This window comes from Sebastes fasciatus, chromosome 7 (genome assembly GCF_043250625.1).
Source record: "Sebastes fasciatus isolate fSebFas1 chromosome 7, fSebFas1.pri, whole genome shotgun sequence".
Classification (NCBI taxonomy): domain Eukaryota; kingdom Metazoa; phylum Chordata; class Actinopteri; order Perciformes; family Sebastidae; genus Sebastes; species Sebastes fasciatus.
In genome coordinates, this window is record NC_133801.1 from 11719153 (window position 1) to 11735696 (window position 16544).

General features: G+C 38.6%; 2 protein-coding genes across 4 annotated transcripts; one reads left to right on the plus strand and one right to left on the minus strand.

The window, feature by feature from the left end:
- Positions 1 to 4547: 4547 nt before the first annotated feature.
- Positions 4548 to 9471, plus strand: get1 (guided entry of tail-anchored proteins factor 1). 2 transcript variants are annotated; one of them, XM_074641667.1, is made up of 5 exons: positions 4548 to 4699; positions 5732 to 5897; positions 7982 to 8049; positions 8792 to 8906; positions 9121 to 9471. In XM_074641667.1, exons 1-5 carry the CDS (start codon positions 4610 to 4612, stop codon positions 9192 to 9194), a joined length of 513 nt encoding a protein of 170 aa, XP_074497768.1. In that variant the 5' UTR covers positions 4548 to 4609; the 3' UTR covers positions 9195 to 9471. The 2 variants fall into 2 exon arrangements, with proteins under 2 accessions (XP_074497768.1, XP_074497769.1); XM_074641668.1 differs by lacking the exon at positions 4548 to 4699 and adding an exon at positions 4909 to 5044.
- A 358-nt stretch (positions 9472 to 9829) lies between these two features.
- Positions 9830 to 15346, minus strand: LOC141771399 (uncharacterized). 2 transcript variants are annotated; one of them, XM_074641603.1, is made up of 9 exons: positions 15083 to 15346; positions 14721 to 14977; positions 13295 to 13537; positions 12964 to 13101; positions 12440 to 12509; positions 12231 to 12358; positions 11882 to 12025; positions 10439 to 10538; positions 9830 to 10217 (listed from the first exon to the last, which is right to left on the minus strand). In XM_074641603.1, exons 1-9 carry the CDS (start codon positions 15309 to 15311, stop codon positions 9871 to 9873), a joined length of 1656 nt encoding a protein of 551 aa, XP_074497704.1. In that variant the 5' UTR covers positions 15312 to 15346; the 3' UTR covers positions 9830 to 9870. The 2 variants fall into 2 exon arrangements, with proteins under 2 accessions (XP_074497704.1, XP_074497705.1); XM_074641604.1 differs by lacking the exon at positions 12964 to 13101.
- Positions 15347 to 16544: the final 1198 nt, after the last annotated feature.

Below are 16544 nucleotides of genomic sequence, written 5' to 3' on the forward strand. Positions count from 1 at the left end.
GACCCCCCTGTATCCTCCTGAGACCCAGCCCATTGACATGTGTCCTCTGTAGTGGACATTTTGTCCACATGCATATCCTTTTACTCTTTTGACCTACTTCACCAAACCCAGGTATATTGTAAAGAGGGCACCCTGGGCTTTCCAGTGATATCAATCAAGTTGAATGTATTCTTGGTTTAATATCACTCTAAAGCCATAATGTGTTAATTTTTTGTATCTTCTAAATTCATTTTTTTAAAGCCTAAATTGTAAGATTTACTTCTAACCCTAAAAAAGAAGGAAATCACAAAAAAGAAAAGAAATTGGATGACACTTTTTACTCAGTTCCCAGGAGGATATATATTTTTTGATCTGAGCTGTACCAGTGTTTGTCTGTTTGTTGTTGTTGTTTTTTATTCTTATTGTTGCATTTGTGAAAATAAGAAAACCCAATAAACATATTATAAAAAAAGAGGGGCAAAACAGCAAATAAGAGACTGGCTGCATAATAACCAGCGCCCCCTAGAGGCGGTGCAGTTCCTCTAACCCTATAAAACTGACCAGGTTTAGATCACAACATGAACATTTAAACCAACTAATTGACATTATCATCATTAGAACCTCAGTTTTATCACTTGCACGATTAAAACATGGCTGCATTAATTCTATTAAAAAAAAACATCCTGTCTCGATCAAGACCTTTTTCTTTGTCTTGGCAGAAAGAACAAAATGTTCATTTGGGTGCAAGTTGTTGGTAGTGTCAGAGAACACAGTCTGGGTTAGTTTGTGGTGAGTTAATACTTGAATACTAACCTTTGCGCTTGGCTCGCTTGGCTCCGTGGTTTTTGCTTCCTTTGAAAGAAAGAAAGAGAAAGAGATAAATTAAAAAGCCAGGAAGAGCCACCATTCACGGCTGAGCTAATGTGGGTGTGTAAGGCATGTAGAGGGGGGATGGGCACCTCTCCCTCCTCTGAAGTTACAAAGACATTATGCAACCTTTAAAGTGGGGAGGGGAGTCCAACACGTTGACTTAAAAGAGGTTTAACCAGTTCTAGTATCTTCCCGCCAAGCACTGCTGTGCATCAGACATGTTTTTGTGCAGTAAGCATGGTGCTGGAGCTACTTTATTATAGGGAAGAGAAGCGGGAAGAGGTGGCCACCCCCCAAAACCTCCACCTCCAAACGCGCTTCTTCGTCACATACATCAATGCAATGTCTCCAATTGTTCCATAACGACCAGATGTGTCGCTGTCTTTATGGAGGATATTATCAGCTGCCATGACACTCCACAAAAAGAAAAAGACTAAAACACCTCACCAAGGTCTGACGCGCACCATTTTTGCAGTGCGCACAGCCACACAGAGGTAAAACAATAATTAAAGCACAAAAATCGACAGTGCAAATAACTCCTTGAATATAAAACATGGGCAACTACGCAATACATTTCCTTGAAATGGCAACCTGTTCGTCGACGGTGGTGATGGTTACACCCCTTTGTTTGATCTCACAGCACACGGTGACGACAAATTAATATTATTCTTATTAAATCCACCATCCAGATACACACGGTTGAGCAAAACAAGAAGTTTGCATTAGATGAGACTATGCAAAACGTGTTGTTGGGATGAAGAAGAAGCATGGTTGCACCGCACTAAGTAAAAAGGCGCCACTTCCCTGTTATCAAAACGACAGAGCTGAGGCGGACATTACGCACATGGACACATTTTATTATAAGGCTACGTTACAGCGCATGCAAGTTGGAACAAAAAGATACATTTAAGCAAAATAAAACATGTTACTAAATAGATATTTCACATATATGCACACGTGTTTTTATTTTAAACTTACTTTTGCTCCTTTCCTTCCCATTGTTGCTCAGGTTTTCAGAGATAATAAAGAGAATAAAGAGCCTTTCACAGTGTCGTGGAGGGAAGATAAATGAGATATGTGGGTCGGTCAGCCAGCCGGTACACCTCTACAGTCTACACCTTCACAAGCCGTCTGTATAACTTCACATTAAACGTCCGAGCAGTACTAAGAACTAGCTGGAACCGGATTGGATCCCCCCTCTCTATGTATATTTTATCCCTTATCCTACCAAACCCTCGCAGAGCAGGGAGAGTGATCCCCCGCCCACGAGCTGCACGCTGATTGGCTTGGAGGACCAGGCAGCACATTTTTGAACCATAACATCTTTACCTGTCTGGGCAGGACTGTGTGCCAATCAGTCAGCCAACTCTCATTTATTTAATCACATACTTGTTCCCAGGGTGTGTGTGTGTGTATGCAAGGAAATGTTATATGAGGCATCAAGATAAGATACGATACGATACAGCTTTATTGTCAGTTTGCACTGAAATTCATTTTGCATCCATAGGCAGCTCAGTTTGAGAAAAAGTACACTGTAAACAATTGCTGTTAATTTACAGTAGGATTTCAACAGTATTAACCTGTTATTGCTAAAAACAATGCTTTACTGTTCATACAAAAGAAAACCTGTTAAATTACTTTAACTGAACTATAATGCATTCTTAAAAAACAGCACGTTACTGCTGATCAACTGTCTAAAGTATCATCAGTAACAGTTTCAAGCTGTATTTTTTTAATTCAGGGACCTGATCTGCACATGTGAGGCTTGTACATTGTACATGATTGGAAAATCAGTGAATTAGCTCTGTGATGTTCTTCACTCACATGTTGTTCTGGTTTGCATTCTGTGCTTGTAGCCAGCTAGAGACAGACATTTTGGGAAAAGTGTCAACAAGTCTAGTATAGCCTTTTTCAGTTCAAACTGTATTTTTTATTAACAGTACAAAGCTGTAAATTTCAGCGACAGTATAATAATGTTAATTTTACAGTAATATAAAGGCAACCCTGCTGCCAGTTCTTTACTGTTATTTTACTGGGAAATTCTTAACAGTGTACACATACAACAGACATACTGTTACCATAGACAGACAGGCAAGTAAGACCCATCAGACAAAAAAAAACAACACATCACAATTATTCATACATAACCCATTACAAAATGACCATCTGTCCTCTGATTTACATGTCTTTAGCAGCACATTAATTATTATATAGCAACAAGATGGACTGATGGACAAAAGCGTTCTTTAGCCTGATGCGGTTAAATGTAGGGACTCTGAATCGCCTCTTGGAGGGCAGAAGTTGATATTCCCCATTTAAAACATGTAAGGGATCAGAAGAGATGCTGTTGGCAAGTCTGAGCATACTCTTGTTGTGAGGTGCTTGTTGTTGTTGACTTGTTTTTGGGAAAGTGTCCCCTTGGCATGAAGCTGAATACTCAACACACTTATGACAAAAATGTGCATGATTAAAGAAACCTCTTAAAGTTGAAGTCCCCCTTTATTTTTCCATTTTGACAGATTGTTAGACCTATGTGACAAATAAAACTCATAATACCCACTCGTGACCAAAGTCTCCATACACTAAATCTTAGTAGATCTTCCTATAAGCTAAAACAGAAAGGCTGTACATGCATTAACATGAGATCTAAAGAGCGTGTGATATGTATATTTATGTTATTTTGCACTAACCATATAATGGTTGTCCGTGTTTGCAATTAGGGTACATTAGTGGAATGTAATTTGTAATGTGCAATACACTTTATTTTTTCCTTTATTCTTTTATCTCGTCTTGTTTTTAATTCTTGTATTTATTGCTTTTTATTTCAAACTCTAGAAAGTGAGCATTTTTTGCAAGGCCATTGTTTTGTATTGGTATTCCTGTTATTTAGTCCACCCTGTATGTTCACAGCTTCTTTTCTTTTTCGAAATATGTGGTGATTCACTGTCATTTTCTACTGTCAAAGGCACACATTGTGACTTCCACACCTGTGCATGTCTGCTACGGCATATTCACTCATTAAAACCACCAACCACAGCAAGTGGCAGGAGGTTTTGGTATATTTTTTATTCTTGTACATTTTATTGATCTTGCACCTCCCCATATGCCACCTACTTGTGTTCCCTCTGTCATTGATAGATAGATAGATAGATAGATAGATAGATAGATAGATAGATAGATAGTAACTTTATTGATCCCGAGGGAAATTCAAGTTTCCAGCATCACAGTTCCATAATGCAAAACATGTTAGTAAAAAGGCAGTAAAACAGTAAGTAGTGCAAAGTACAAATTACAAAAAAAATATACCAGATATAAAAAGACAAGGAGATGAAGAAAAACTGTTAAAACTGAATATAGTGCAGGGTAACAACTGTGATACACGACTATTAAAAAGTGCAGAAGAGACTGTTAAAAATGAATATAGTGCATTGATGATTGTGCAGTATGAATGTGTATATGTCTCGGTGGACTGACTGCAGAAACTGAAATGCCCTTGAGGGGATAAATAAACCTGTATCTGTATATCCTTGTTTTTTTTATGATTAAACGCCTTGCAAAACGTGATTATAAAAGATGCACACACACCAAGATGACATTATAAATAAATTAGTTCATTGTTGTTGTAAAGACGAGGCGGTTTTATAAAACAAAAACCAGAATAACCTGTAATTCTTATGTAACTTCACTGGAAGCTAGCAGCTCTCTCTCATCAACAACGAGGATGTTGAACCACTGAGCAGAAGAAGAAGGAGGAACAAACATGGCGTCAGGCTACGCGTGGTTTCTTGTGCTGTGCTCAGTTTTTCTGTGCAATCTCATGAAAACACTCCTGCCGACTATATCCTCTTTTGTAAGTAATGTTTTTTGAATATATATGTGTGTGCCCGTGAAGGTACATGCTATAGCTATACATATATATATTATGGGTGTTATTGTAGGCTATTATTGCAGACTATTGTTGACTAGCTTAGCTTCAAGCTACATGCTTAGCAAGGCTGAATGAAAGAGGATGAGAAACGTGCCTTGCGTTTGGGTGTGGCGCATGCGCAGTAGAGCTATAGCTGCGGCGAGTGCAGACCGCGCATGTGTTGTGTATGACGCATGTCCACTCCTTTTTCCACCCTCTTTGTCATGCTATCTAGCTTGAAAGAACTGCTCTGCTACAGTCAGAGGGTGGGGTTTAGCAGAGATCCTGGTAAAGTTAGTACACATAAGGGGGGAACATTTTGTGCTGTATCATTGTACAAATGTAAAGAGCAGGTTTGCAGTTGTGTAATTGCTAAATATAGCTGCAAAATCTGTAGGCTAGTCTTAAAACTCATACGGACACTGAATAAACAATAAATCTGTGCAATATTAATACACTGTTTGTGAAATACATTTGTCTGTGCAATATGTCCTTGATGCAATATACACCTCAAGTGCAACTACCTTTGTTTGCATTTTATTTATTACATCTACCCTACCTATTTACAAGTGCAAATGCCTCTGTTTACAGTACATCTATATTTATATTTTATACTTCTTGTGTAACACTTATGTTTATATTTTATTTATTACATCTACCCTACCTATTTTACAATTGCAATTACCTCTGTTTACATTACATCTATTTTTATATTTTATACTTCTAGTGTAACACTTCTGTTTATATTTATTTATTACATCTACTTTACCTGTTTTTTTTGCTTTATAACTGTGTGTGTTTTACCTGTTATATGTTTTATCTGCCTCGTTTAGTCTTGTCAAGTATTTGTTTTAAAGCACTGACCAGAAGTGGCAACTGTGAATCTCGTTGTATTTAATACAGTAACAATAAAGCTTTCTACTCTATTCTATTCTAGCCTACAGTTAAATTTCTTTTTTTCCCCTTCTTTTAAAGCTCTCAAAGATGGTGCAGAAAGATGCTGAGCAGGAGAGTGAGATGAGGTCTGAAGTCCAGGAGATGAAGAAGGAGCAGGCCTCCATTAGCATGATGGATGAGTTTGCTAGATATGCCAGGTTGGAGCGCAAAATCAACAAGATGACAGACAAGCTGAAAACTCACGGTGAGGGACATTTAGTCACCATGACATGACATACATAGTATACACACAATGTGACTGGAGCCCCCAAAATGAAGTCCCAATACAATAGTGTCAGACTGTCCTTGAGATGTTCCAATTTAGGGCTGACCCGAATGCTTCGAAACTTCGACCATTACCATGGAAATCAACCTCCAAATTAAAGTTTTGGTTTGTTTTATTGATGTATAATTATTCTTAGTTATTCGCAGACGGATATCTGATATTTGTTGTGTGTTGAGGTGCGTGTTTGTGCGGTATTGCGGCAGTGGCACTGTCCCGGGCACTGAAACGTGGGAGATGGAGACAGACCGACAGAAAAACATGACAGCCTGCTGCGCCCTAAAGCTTCGAATACCTTCAAATATTTCTCACCCAAGCTTCTAAGCCCAAAAAATGGTATTCGGGACAGCCCTACTTCAATTACAACGCACTACAACTTTGTTGTTATGCTGCATTGAATTCACAACATCCGTAACATCTACATACAGCAACACTACAAACTATGAACATAATTGAGCATAAACTCTAGAAAGTGAGCATTTATTGCGGGCTATTGTTTTGTATTCCTGTTATTTAGTCCACCCTGTATGTTCACAGCTTCTTTTCTTTTGGAAATATGTGGTGATACACTGTCGTTTTTACTGTCAAAGGCACACATTGTGACTTCCACACCTGTGCATGTCTGCTACGGCAGATTCACACATTAAAACCACCAACCGCAGCAAGTGGCAGGAGGTTTTGGATAACACATACTGAGTGTTCAGTGGGAACAGCTGCTGCCTGTTACTGTCCTTCAGCCCTCAGCCTCAGGATTATCTTGTGCGCAGACAGGAAGTGGCTTAAATCAGAATTTCAGTATGATACACATGCACAGCAGAGCAAAGAATGTTTCCGATTTTATACTTTCTTTCTCTTAACTGCACACTGACAGTGTTAAATCTCCCATGACCAAGCTAAAACAGCCCATGTCGTACTCTATATGACTTCAATAAATACCAACAATCACTATCATTTTCTACTAGTTTTACTGCAATTATGGCTCCCAAACTCTACTTGTGTTCATCAAGGGGAACTCTCCACTTATATCTTCATTGTCTTTTACAAGAAAGAAGACAATAAGATGAATAACATCGACAAACAAACATAATCTAAACAGGAAACAATCTTTCAGGTTCAATTCTGTAGCTGGTTCAGATGAGTTTTATTCCCTGTGCAGTGGAGACAGAAGTTCACCACAAACTGTAGATTTTCTGGCCAGGATTATATACAAGGTTACTGGAAATAACAGGTCAAACAAAAGGTGTGAGCTGGGTTGAACTAATCTTCTCAGGAAGAAGAAAGGACATCGAAACTATCGGCATTGAATTAGTTAAGGTGTGACTTCTCACAGGACTGGTATCTTCATACTACAGCAAAGGTTTCACTCAGAGATTTGTTAATCAATGTTAAATAACTTCTGCCAACACAGAGATAGAAAGGCAGACAATTAAATCAGGATACTTACATAAAGAATCTGTTAGTCAATGTTAAATAGTTTCTCTCAACACAGAAGTTACTGTTGCACAGAAATGGCAGTAATACACAAAGACAATTTAAAAATAATACAGTGAATTAAACAAAGAGATAAAAATGTTCTTCCTCAAATTTAGGTACAGAACATTGCAACTAACACACATATAAAAATAAAATACAGCCTTATTAGCAGTCGGGTCAGTTTGTAATTCCATCCGTCATTTTGGATGTCGTTATGCTCCAGGAAACTGTTTTGTTACGATACAAGACCTTACAAAGAACGGACTCTTGGAATACTTGCCATGTTACCCTGTAACTGGGTGGATCACATTCATTGTGAATGTACAAAAATAGGTGCTCTGACCTCTGAATCGCTGCCAACATCTCTGATTTATTTCAGTCATTCAAACAATGAAGTAAAACGACCTGGTTGTTCAATCTGATTAGCAGCAGGCGAAAAGGCACTGACTGGGTTAGTGTTAAAGAAGGTTGCTTCACTACAAAAATCAGTGTATTATTGAGTCTAACGATTGTGTATTTCCTCACTTTTGCAGTGAAATCAAGAACAGCGCAACAAGCCAAAATGAAATGGGTTGTGAACATCGTCTTTTATATACTGCAGGTAGGTGGAAACTGTAAGTAGGAGCACACATGCATTTAGTTGTAGATTCTAATGCAGCTATGAGACACACACAGAGAGCTACTTTAGTACCAAACATGTACGCACGGACCATCTATTTGATAGAAAACCTCCAGTTAATGTTATTTATGGTGCCTTCAAACGGGGTTGTGTTTACCGCGTTCATAAGAAGAGTCCATATGAACGCCCCCCTCTTGTGGTATTCACGACCTCTTAAGGGGAAAGTTTCTGAAAGCTCAGAGTTCACAAGCTGTGACGCGTTTGTTGACTATGTCAGAAATGGAGGAGGTCATGTAAATTAATTTTTGGAGCATAATAAGTTAATATATTGTAATTTTAGTCGTATATTGTTTTTCTTCATAATTTTATATGTCTGAGGAAAATGTTGATATTCCCAACAGCCTCATCGTTTTCCTCTGTCATTGTGCCTTTTCATTTACTGCATTATGTTACCCACTTGCTAAATTGTTAGCCTCTGTGGCTTCTAGACGCCGTCAGTAACGTTAATAATGCCGTTGCTTAGCAGCAGTGATCTCACAACTTAACCACTTGAACGCCAAGCATATAATGTACACGACAGTGACAAGTGTCATTTGAAGGCACCATTACTGTAAAGTATTCTGACAATTTTAGAAATATAATGGAAAGGTTGATATTGCTAGAATAAAGAGAAGCTAATAAAATAGCCATTAGGCATTAATATTTGTTTTCTTTTATTTGTCAGGCTGCTCTGATGATCTCCTTGATATGGAAGTATTACGCTGATCCAGTGACGGTGGTCCCCAGTAAATGGATTGCCCCTGTGGAGCGCCTTGTGGCCTTCCCAACAGGAGTTGCAGGTAATAAAAGACAATTTATAAACACAGAAATCTATAACTATATAATACAGATAGGAAATCGTTCTTTGTAATGCATTGATAATAAAACCTTTCGTTTAGATGTTTTTTTTTGTACTGATTCAAACACAGTGCTGCTCTGTATATATGTAAATTTCAGTGTGCTGTACTTTCCCTACTTTATTCATTCACTGACGGAGCTGTTCTTTCCCTTCAGGTGGAGTTGGAATCACATGCTGGCTGGTGGTTTGCAACAAAGTGGTTTCGCTGGGTCTCCATGCCGTCAGCTAGAGATGGCAGCTGAGTTAAATACGCTGATTCTCGAACTAATTGCTCAACATTTAGCTCATGTAATTTTTTTGTCAGCTGCTTCAGGTCAACATTTAAATGCAGTGCATTTTGGCGTTGGCTGTTTCACAGTATTTTGGTGATGTTTAATTTAGTTCTTTTTGTTCCTATGATTTTGTTAAGTTATTGTGAGGATGTTTTGGCTGTATTATTTCAAAACATAATGGGTTGTAAATGTTGACATGCCTTTTTAAGAAATAAAACAAAAGAAAGCTTTCAATTATTGATTCTTTCCTGTCTTTTTATCTCTAGCATTTCTTGTTTAGAAAAAGTAATCTTTTCATTCTTTTAGATCTTTTTAAAAAATATTTATGTTTGTTTGTAAATTGTATTACAGCTGTCTTTAATTTCAATGTTAGGTGGGTTCCTTTTACAAGCCCTCAGGTTTTTTTTTTCAACCCACCTGTGCATTTATTTATGTTATTTATCTCTTCTCCTTTGTTTTATTATATGCACAAATAAAGAATTATTGTAATGTTATAAATTGGGAATTCACAAGCAAAAACAAACCAGGTAGTTTTCCTTGAAGTCAAATTGTAAAAGATTAAAACAAAGTAGATAGATCACAATGGACTGTGTGGAGCTTTTGGTCAAACAATCATTTATTAAGAGAAATATTTCAGAAAAACTGCTGATGGTCTCCACCTTGATCGGGCTCTTCAGTGTAGGCAGGCCTTCCACTGTGCAGGTTCTTTATAATTTGTTTAATGGCAGGCCTTCCACTGTGCAGGTTCTCAATAGTTTGTTTAAAGGCGTAATTGCGTCTGATTTTGGGGAGCTTGGATCCTTTTCTCTCGGATTCAGTTGGGTTCAGAGACTTTTCTGAAATGTAGGACGTCTCGCTATCTTGTTCCTCTGTTTTCCACTCTTCTTCTAACACCTGTGGGGCCTCTTTTACTTCCTCACAATCTCCCTCAGTTTGATATTCTGGGCTCTCTTCTGAACAACTACTCTGCTCACCGGTATCTAAAAACAAATATTTTTCAATTGATAGTAGTCGCTACACACACGTTAAGCTCAACTACTATAAGACCCCATTCTCAAGTTTGCTCTTAATGTTGTGGTTGTTGTCTCGTGTGAGAGATTTGTTGGTGGATTATGGTATTTTGTCTTTCAACAAGTCTGTATGTGTGCATTGCTTGTAGTGTGTTATTATACTGTAAATGTAACATTAATGAACTGCTCACCTGCACATGTCTCAGTATCCTCTTGGTGATTCTCTTCTAACGGGACATTTGCAGAAACCTCTGTCTCTGGATTTTCTATTACCAAAGACTCCACTGAACACTGAAATGATATACAGGCTTTATTAGTATGAGAGCAAAATCTTAAACTATTTGGATAGTAAAACAAATTCAGAAATTACAAAAAAATATTAAGTTTCCAGAGGTAAGGAAATGTCTTCAAAAGTCCTATCGTCACGACTACATTCAGCAGAAATAATATTATTTATATAGCACTTTTCAAGCTTAAGCACACAGTGCTTTCCAGATAAAAAGATTTACAGAATACAAAAATCTGAAACCTACTTAGCCCCCACCATATATGACAGCAGCACTGAGCCGATAACAGCTGGAGGTGCAAGTGCAAAATAAAAAAAATAAGTTCATATATAATTGAGTAAGATGTGGATAAGAGAAATAAGCTCATATAAAGCAGGTGAAATTTAAAGGTCCAGTGTGTAGGATCTAGTGGTATCTAGCGGTGAGGTGAGGAGATTGCAACCAACTGAAACTTCTACCGTGTGACAAGCGTGTTGGAGAGCTTCAGTGGCCAACACAAAAACGCGAACAGCCCTCTCTAGAGCCATCTGGAGCAGAGCCAGTGCGTAGAGTGTGTGTGTATGTGGGAAGTGAGTGGTAAAGCAAGAGAGAGAGAGCGACGGCGGTGAGGCGAGCGAGTAACGTTATCGACTACGGCCCACGCAGGAAACATTAACAGAGTTTAGTTTGTCCGTTCTGGGCTACATTTGAAACATAGCTGTGCAACATGGCGGACTCCGTGAAGAGGACCCGCTCCCTGTGTAGATATAAACGGCTCATTCCAAGCTAACGAAAACACACTACACTAAAGAAAACATACTTATTAATATTCCATTCCATTTCTGCCAATAGATCCCCCTAATTGTTACACAGTGGTCCTTTAAGAAAAGGAAATAACGACATACAGTATATAAACAAATAAGATGCAAATATCAGAAGTGATCTCATATAAAGCTGAAAGAATGCCAATAAAAGAACAAAGTCTTGAGTGCTAAACAGATAAAAGTGCAAAATATATGGAAGTGCATATAAAAATACGGAAACAAGCAACATTTAAATATGCAATAACAAAGTTGAAATAGAACACCATAAAATAGTATAGGCATAACATTCTTTGATATAATCTGGTGCCAGACCATGGATGGCCTTGTAGGTAATAAATAAAGTTTTAAAATGTATTCTAAACGTAATGGGCAACCAGGGCAGTGATGCTAAAACTGGAGTGATATGACAGGACCTCCTAGATTCAGGTAATAATCTGGCTGTGGGATTTTAAACAGGTAAAAAGAGAGATATAGTAGTCCAGGTTTGATGATACAAAAGCATGTATGTTTTTTTGTCTGAAAAATTGGAGAGGGAGGAACTCACCGTCAGGCTGACCAGGGACTCTGCAGAGTTGTAGGACAAGGACAAGAGGATACTGGTATGGACTGGAGGGGAGCAGGAGGGTGGGATGGTGGTGGGTGAGACTGTTCGGAGTAAGTGTGTGGGAGCAGCACCCGTGGTCACAGTCTAAAAATGGAGATTATATTTTACACCAATAAATGGGAACGTGATTTTTATGATTTCCTTTGTTCGCTTCTTCTGTAACGCTGTAATTGTTGGCAAAGGTTCTTTTCCAACAATTAAATTCAGGTAGACAAATTAGGTAGGCAAACGAGTGGAAAAACAGGTACAAAAACCCCTGAAAATACACCACACACTATTTGAGTCATACCCAGTTCACGGAGCTCTCCTGCTTTTCCAGCCTCTCCTCAGTCTCTGTATATCCAAACTCCAAAAGATTTGCCGCCTCAGTGGGGAGAAGGACAAATGCGTCTGTTTGAACCATCTTGTTTTCACTGCCTGTAAATCAGAAAAGACATTCAGACAAAACCCACAACAAATTAGATACAGCCAAACTGAGGTAGAGTCATATTTGTATACCTTTTTTGGAAGATCCTTTTAGGAATCTGTGGTAGTAAATATTGTGTTTTTCCAATTCTCTGTCTCTATCCTGTAAAGGGGAAACAAAAGATGCACTGTATGCATAGTCTGATATATCTCTTACATGTGCAGCTAATGCAACCATGTGACAGTTTAAAATATAATTTAAATGTTAAGATATTTTGAAATCTACACCTGGAAAATGCTTGCATAGAACTTGTGTTTTTCTCAGTGTCATTGGAGAGCACATTACACCATCAAACACAAGTATTAAGCCCTCAGTATGGTTCACTAATGGGCAATCGTGTGTGGAAAATATTGATCCAAACATCTTAACCAAATTCTCCAACAAATGCTTAGTCTGACGGCAAATGGGATATGCGAAACATTGTCATTATGGGATACAAGCCCCTGTGGAAGTGCTACCATCCCTCAAGAAAGAGCTTGCACAATAAACAATACTGTATGTTAACAAGGACTAGGACATGGCTAATGCTGTAAAGAAACAGTTCTTTTCAACTTACTTTAATTTCCTCATTTAGCTGACATATTTGCTCTAGCAGAGAGCAGGATGTCTTTCTCGCCTCTTTGATCTTTCTTTGCTCAGTGACTATTTGGCGATTGAATGAGGCTTGGCACAACTCAAGATGCTTCTCCAAGTCCTAGAATACAGCGTTACAGTGGAAAGCGAACAAAGGAAATCATAAAAATCACGTTCCCATTTATATCTACAGTATAGTGGTGTCAAATATAATCTCCATTTTTGGCTGTGACCACGGATGCTGCTCCCACACACTTACTCTGAACAGTCTCACCCACCACCATCCCACCCTCCTGCTCCCCTCCAGTCCATACCAGTATCTTCTTGTCCTTGTCCTCCAGCTCTGCAGAGGACCTGGTCAGCCTGACGGTGGGTTCCTCCCTCTCCAGCAGGGTCTGGTTCTGGCTGAGTAGCTGTAGGCGCCGGAGGCTGGTCTTTGTGCTTAGCAACTTATTTTCTGTGGTTTGTAGCTGGCTCGCCAGATTGTCGCGACAGGCGCGGGTCTCACGGAGCAACCTCTGCAGGGCTCGGGTCTCGTTGCTGTGCTTGGTGATGATCTGGGGATAGGGATGGCATCAAGAGGAATGATTAGAAAATTGCTGTTATTGGAGCACCTTCGTAACCAATTGATTACAGCGCATGCCACATCACCGCTAGGTCACAGGTTCAATTCCAGCCTTGGGACCCCTCTCTCTCCCCCCTACCCAGTCTCTATGTCTCTACACTGTCAAATAAAGGCAAAAATCCCCCCCACTCCCCAAATCACACACTGAAAGACTGAGGAAAAGTTTCTTCCCACAGGAAGAGCCTTGAACAATGAACAATAAACCCCTTTAAGGACAATATTCTCAAGTACATTCACCTATGTATATATACCAGAAATACTGCCATTTATTTACTGTTATATACTGTTGCCACTTTATCTACACTCTTTACTTTTTACCTCAATTTTAACCATATTTACTGTCTTGTATATGTTTAAATTTACTATTTTGCATATGTTTTCTATTTTGTATATTTTGCTCACTCTGGTATATTTTAACTAGGGCTGTCAATTAAAATGTTTAATCGCGATTAATTGCATGATTGTCCATAGTTAATCGCATATTTTTTATTTGTTCAAAATGAACCTTAAAGGGCGATTTGACGAGTATTTTATACTCTTATCAACCTGGGAGTGGGCAAATATGCTGCTTTATGCAAATGTATGTATATATTTATTGTTGGAAATCAATTAACAACACAAAACAATGACAAATATTGTCCAGAAACCCTCACAGGTACTGCATTTAGCATAAAATAATATGCTCAAATCATAACATGGCAAACTGCAGTCCAACAGGCAACAACAGCTGTCAGTGTGTCAGTGTGCTGACTTGACTATGACTTGCCCCAAACTGCATGTGATTATCATAAAGTGGGCATGTCTGTAAAGGGGAGACTCGTGGATACTAATAGAACCCATTTTCATTCACATATCTTGAGGTCAGAGGTCAAGGGACCCCTTTGAAAATGGCCGTGCCAGTTTTTCCTCGCCAAAATTTATATTGTGTATGTTTGGAGCGTTATTTAACCTCCTTTGCGACAAGCTAGTATGCCATGGTTGATATAAATGGATTCCTTAGATTTTCTAGTTTCATATGATACCAGTATCTTCTCTCTAGCTTTAAAAGCCGTTACAACATTTGTGGCAATGATTCAAATCTGAGCAGTGATAGCAAAGGGACAAAACCAACCAACCTGTGAGAGGCTGCCCTCAGAGTCTTGGAAGTGCTGCAGTGCCACCGTGTGGCGATGCTGGACCGTCTTCAGCAGCTTGTTCTCAGTCCTGGCTTTGCTCAGCTGCTGCTGCAGATCCCACACCTGGCTCTTCAGCACCCTGACGCAGTTCACGTTGGCAGACTGGATCCCCGGCTTTGAAACCTGCAGGGGCTTGATCGCAGGCAACTTCGGGACTTGGAGGTTTGCAGTGTGGTTTGTCTTCTGCTTGTGGGGCCCTTGAAGAATATAAAACTCATGAAGTGTGAACTGCATCCAATATGTTTACATATAAACAACACAAGTCCAACTACACAGATAGTAAATCATGTTAAATAAAATGCCTTTTTTTCTTCCACTTGTGTTTGATCCCCGCGACTTGTCTGATGTCTTGACTACTGTAAGTGAGTCCGCCTGGTCTTCAAAATCAGATGAGTAGTATGGACTATTAAAGCCACGGTGCAGACTGGAGGGAGTGGACCACGGTGAGGTGTCAGTGGAACTCCCAACATCACCATCACCCTCCTTGAGAGCAAAGGCCTGCTGCATCAGCCTCTGCTGCCTCTCACACATCACGTCCCCGTAAGGCCTACAGTGGCAACATTACACAAAGACAACATTTACATAGTCAGTGGGTCCTATTGTCCCTTTAGTATGATAAGTAGAGATCACAATAGGCTATAGCTAGACAGTATTGTGTGAATTTAGTTTAATGTGTAAATAGGTTGAGGATTACTTTGGGCTTTACAGGGTTAATAGGCTTCTCCTCTCTGAGTAAAGAAGAACAATTTAAGAAAAACAGTGAACTTACACAAAGTAAAAAATGAAGGAGGAGATAAGTTACAAGTTAAAACAATATACAAAGCTTTAGAGGTTAATAAACCAACATAAAGTGCTTTTCTGAGGTAAATAAAACTGTATGCCTGTATGCATAATCCCTGATTAGAGTTTGATAACAAAAACGTTTCTCTTTGGTTCCTATAAACTAATCTGAGGCGAATAAAATAGCCTCCTCCACTATTAACTTTAGGAATATTGTTCTTTCACAATTTAATTAATGTAGCCACACTTTAATGTTTATGTTTATGTATTTTGCACAATTTAAGACTATACAATATAACAAAAAAATAAATGAATAAGTATATCTCAATCAAAAGATTAAGTACAAGTAGGCCAATAAACCAAGTATACTTAACCATTTCTGTATACTTGTAAGTACGAGCCAAGTATACTTTTGTCTACTTTTGTTAGGCATATGTCTGATAAGTAGCTACATAAAAAGTCAACTGAAAGTCTCTTATTTTAAGTTAAGAAGAAGTATACTAATAGCACACTTGAATAAACTTATGGTAAGGAACTATAAGAGTATCATACCTTTTTCTTGCAAATAATCTTGCTCTTTCTCTCCTGGTTCACACTACTGAAGGTACAGGTTGTAAATATTTAGCTAGATAGAGGCTATAACGATAAATTAATCTTCCATCGGTTGCTAGGGGCCTTCTTGTAAAGACGTTGTCACGGTAACCAGCGGGACAACTGCAAAAAACCCTCAAAGGGAAACACTTCTTATAGAAAAGTTGCAATATAAAATGATATTAAAAATATATTAAAAAATAAATAAATATATATATATATATAAGGACCCTAAACGGCCCGAGTGTCTGCGTTTGTTAACCAAAGCATGACTGACTATTTAATTGCCGTTCTGTTGCTAGGGTAACAGCTTCGGTCCAAGTTTACTTCCTGTCAGCTACTGCATCAACACACATTGGAACCGGAAATACAAAACCATTTAAACTGTTTATG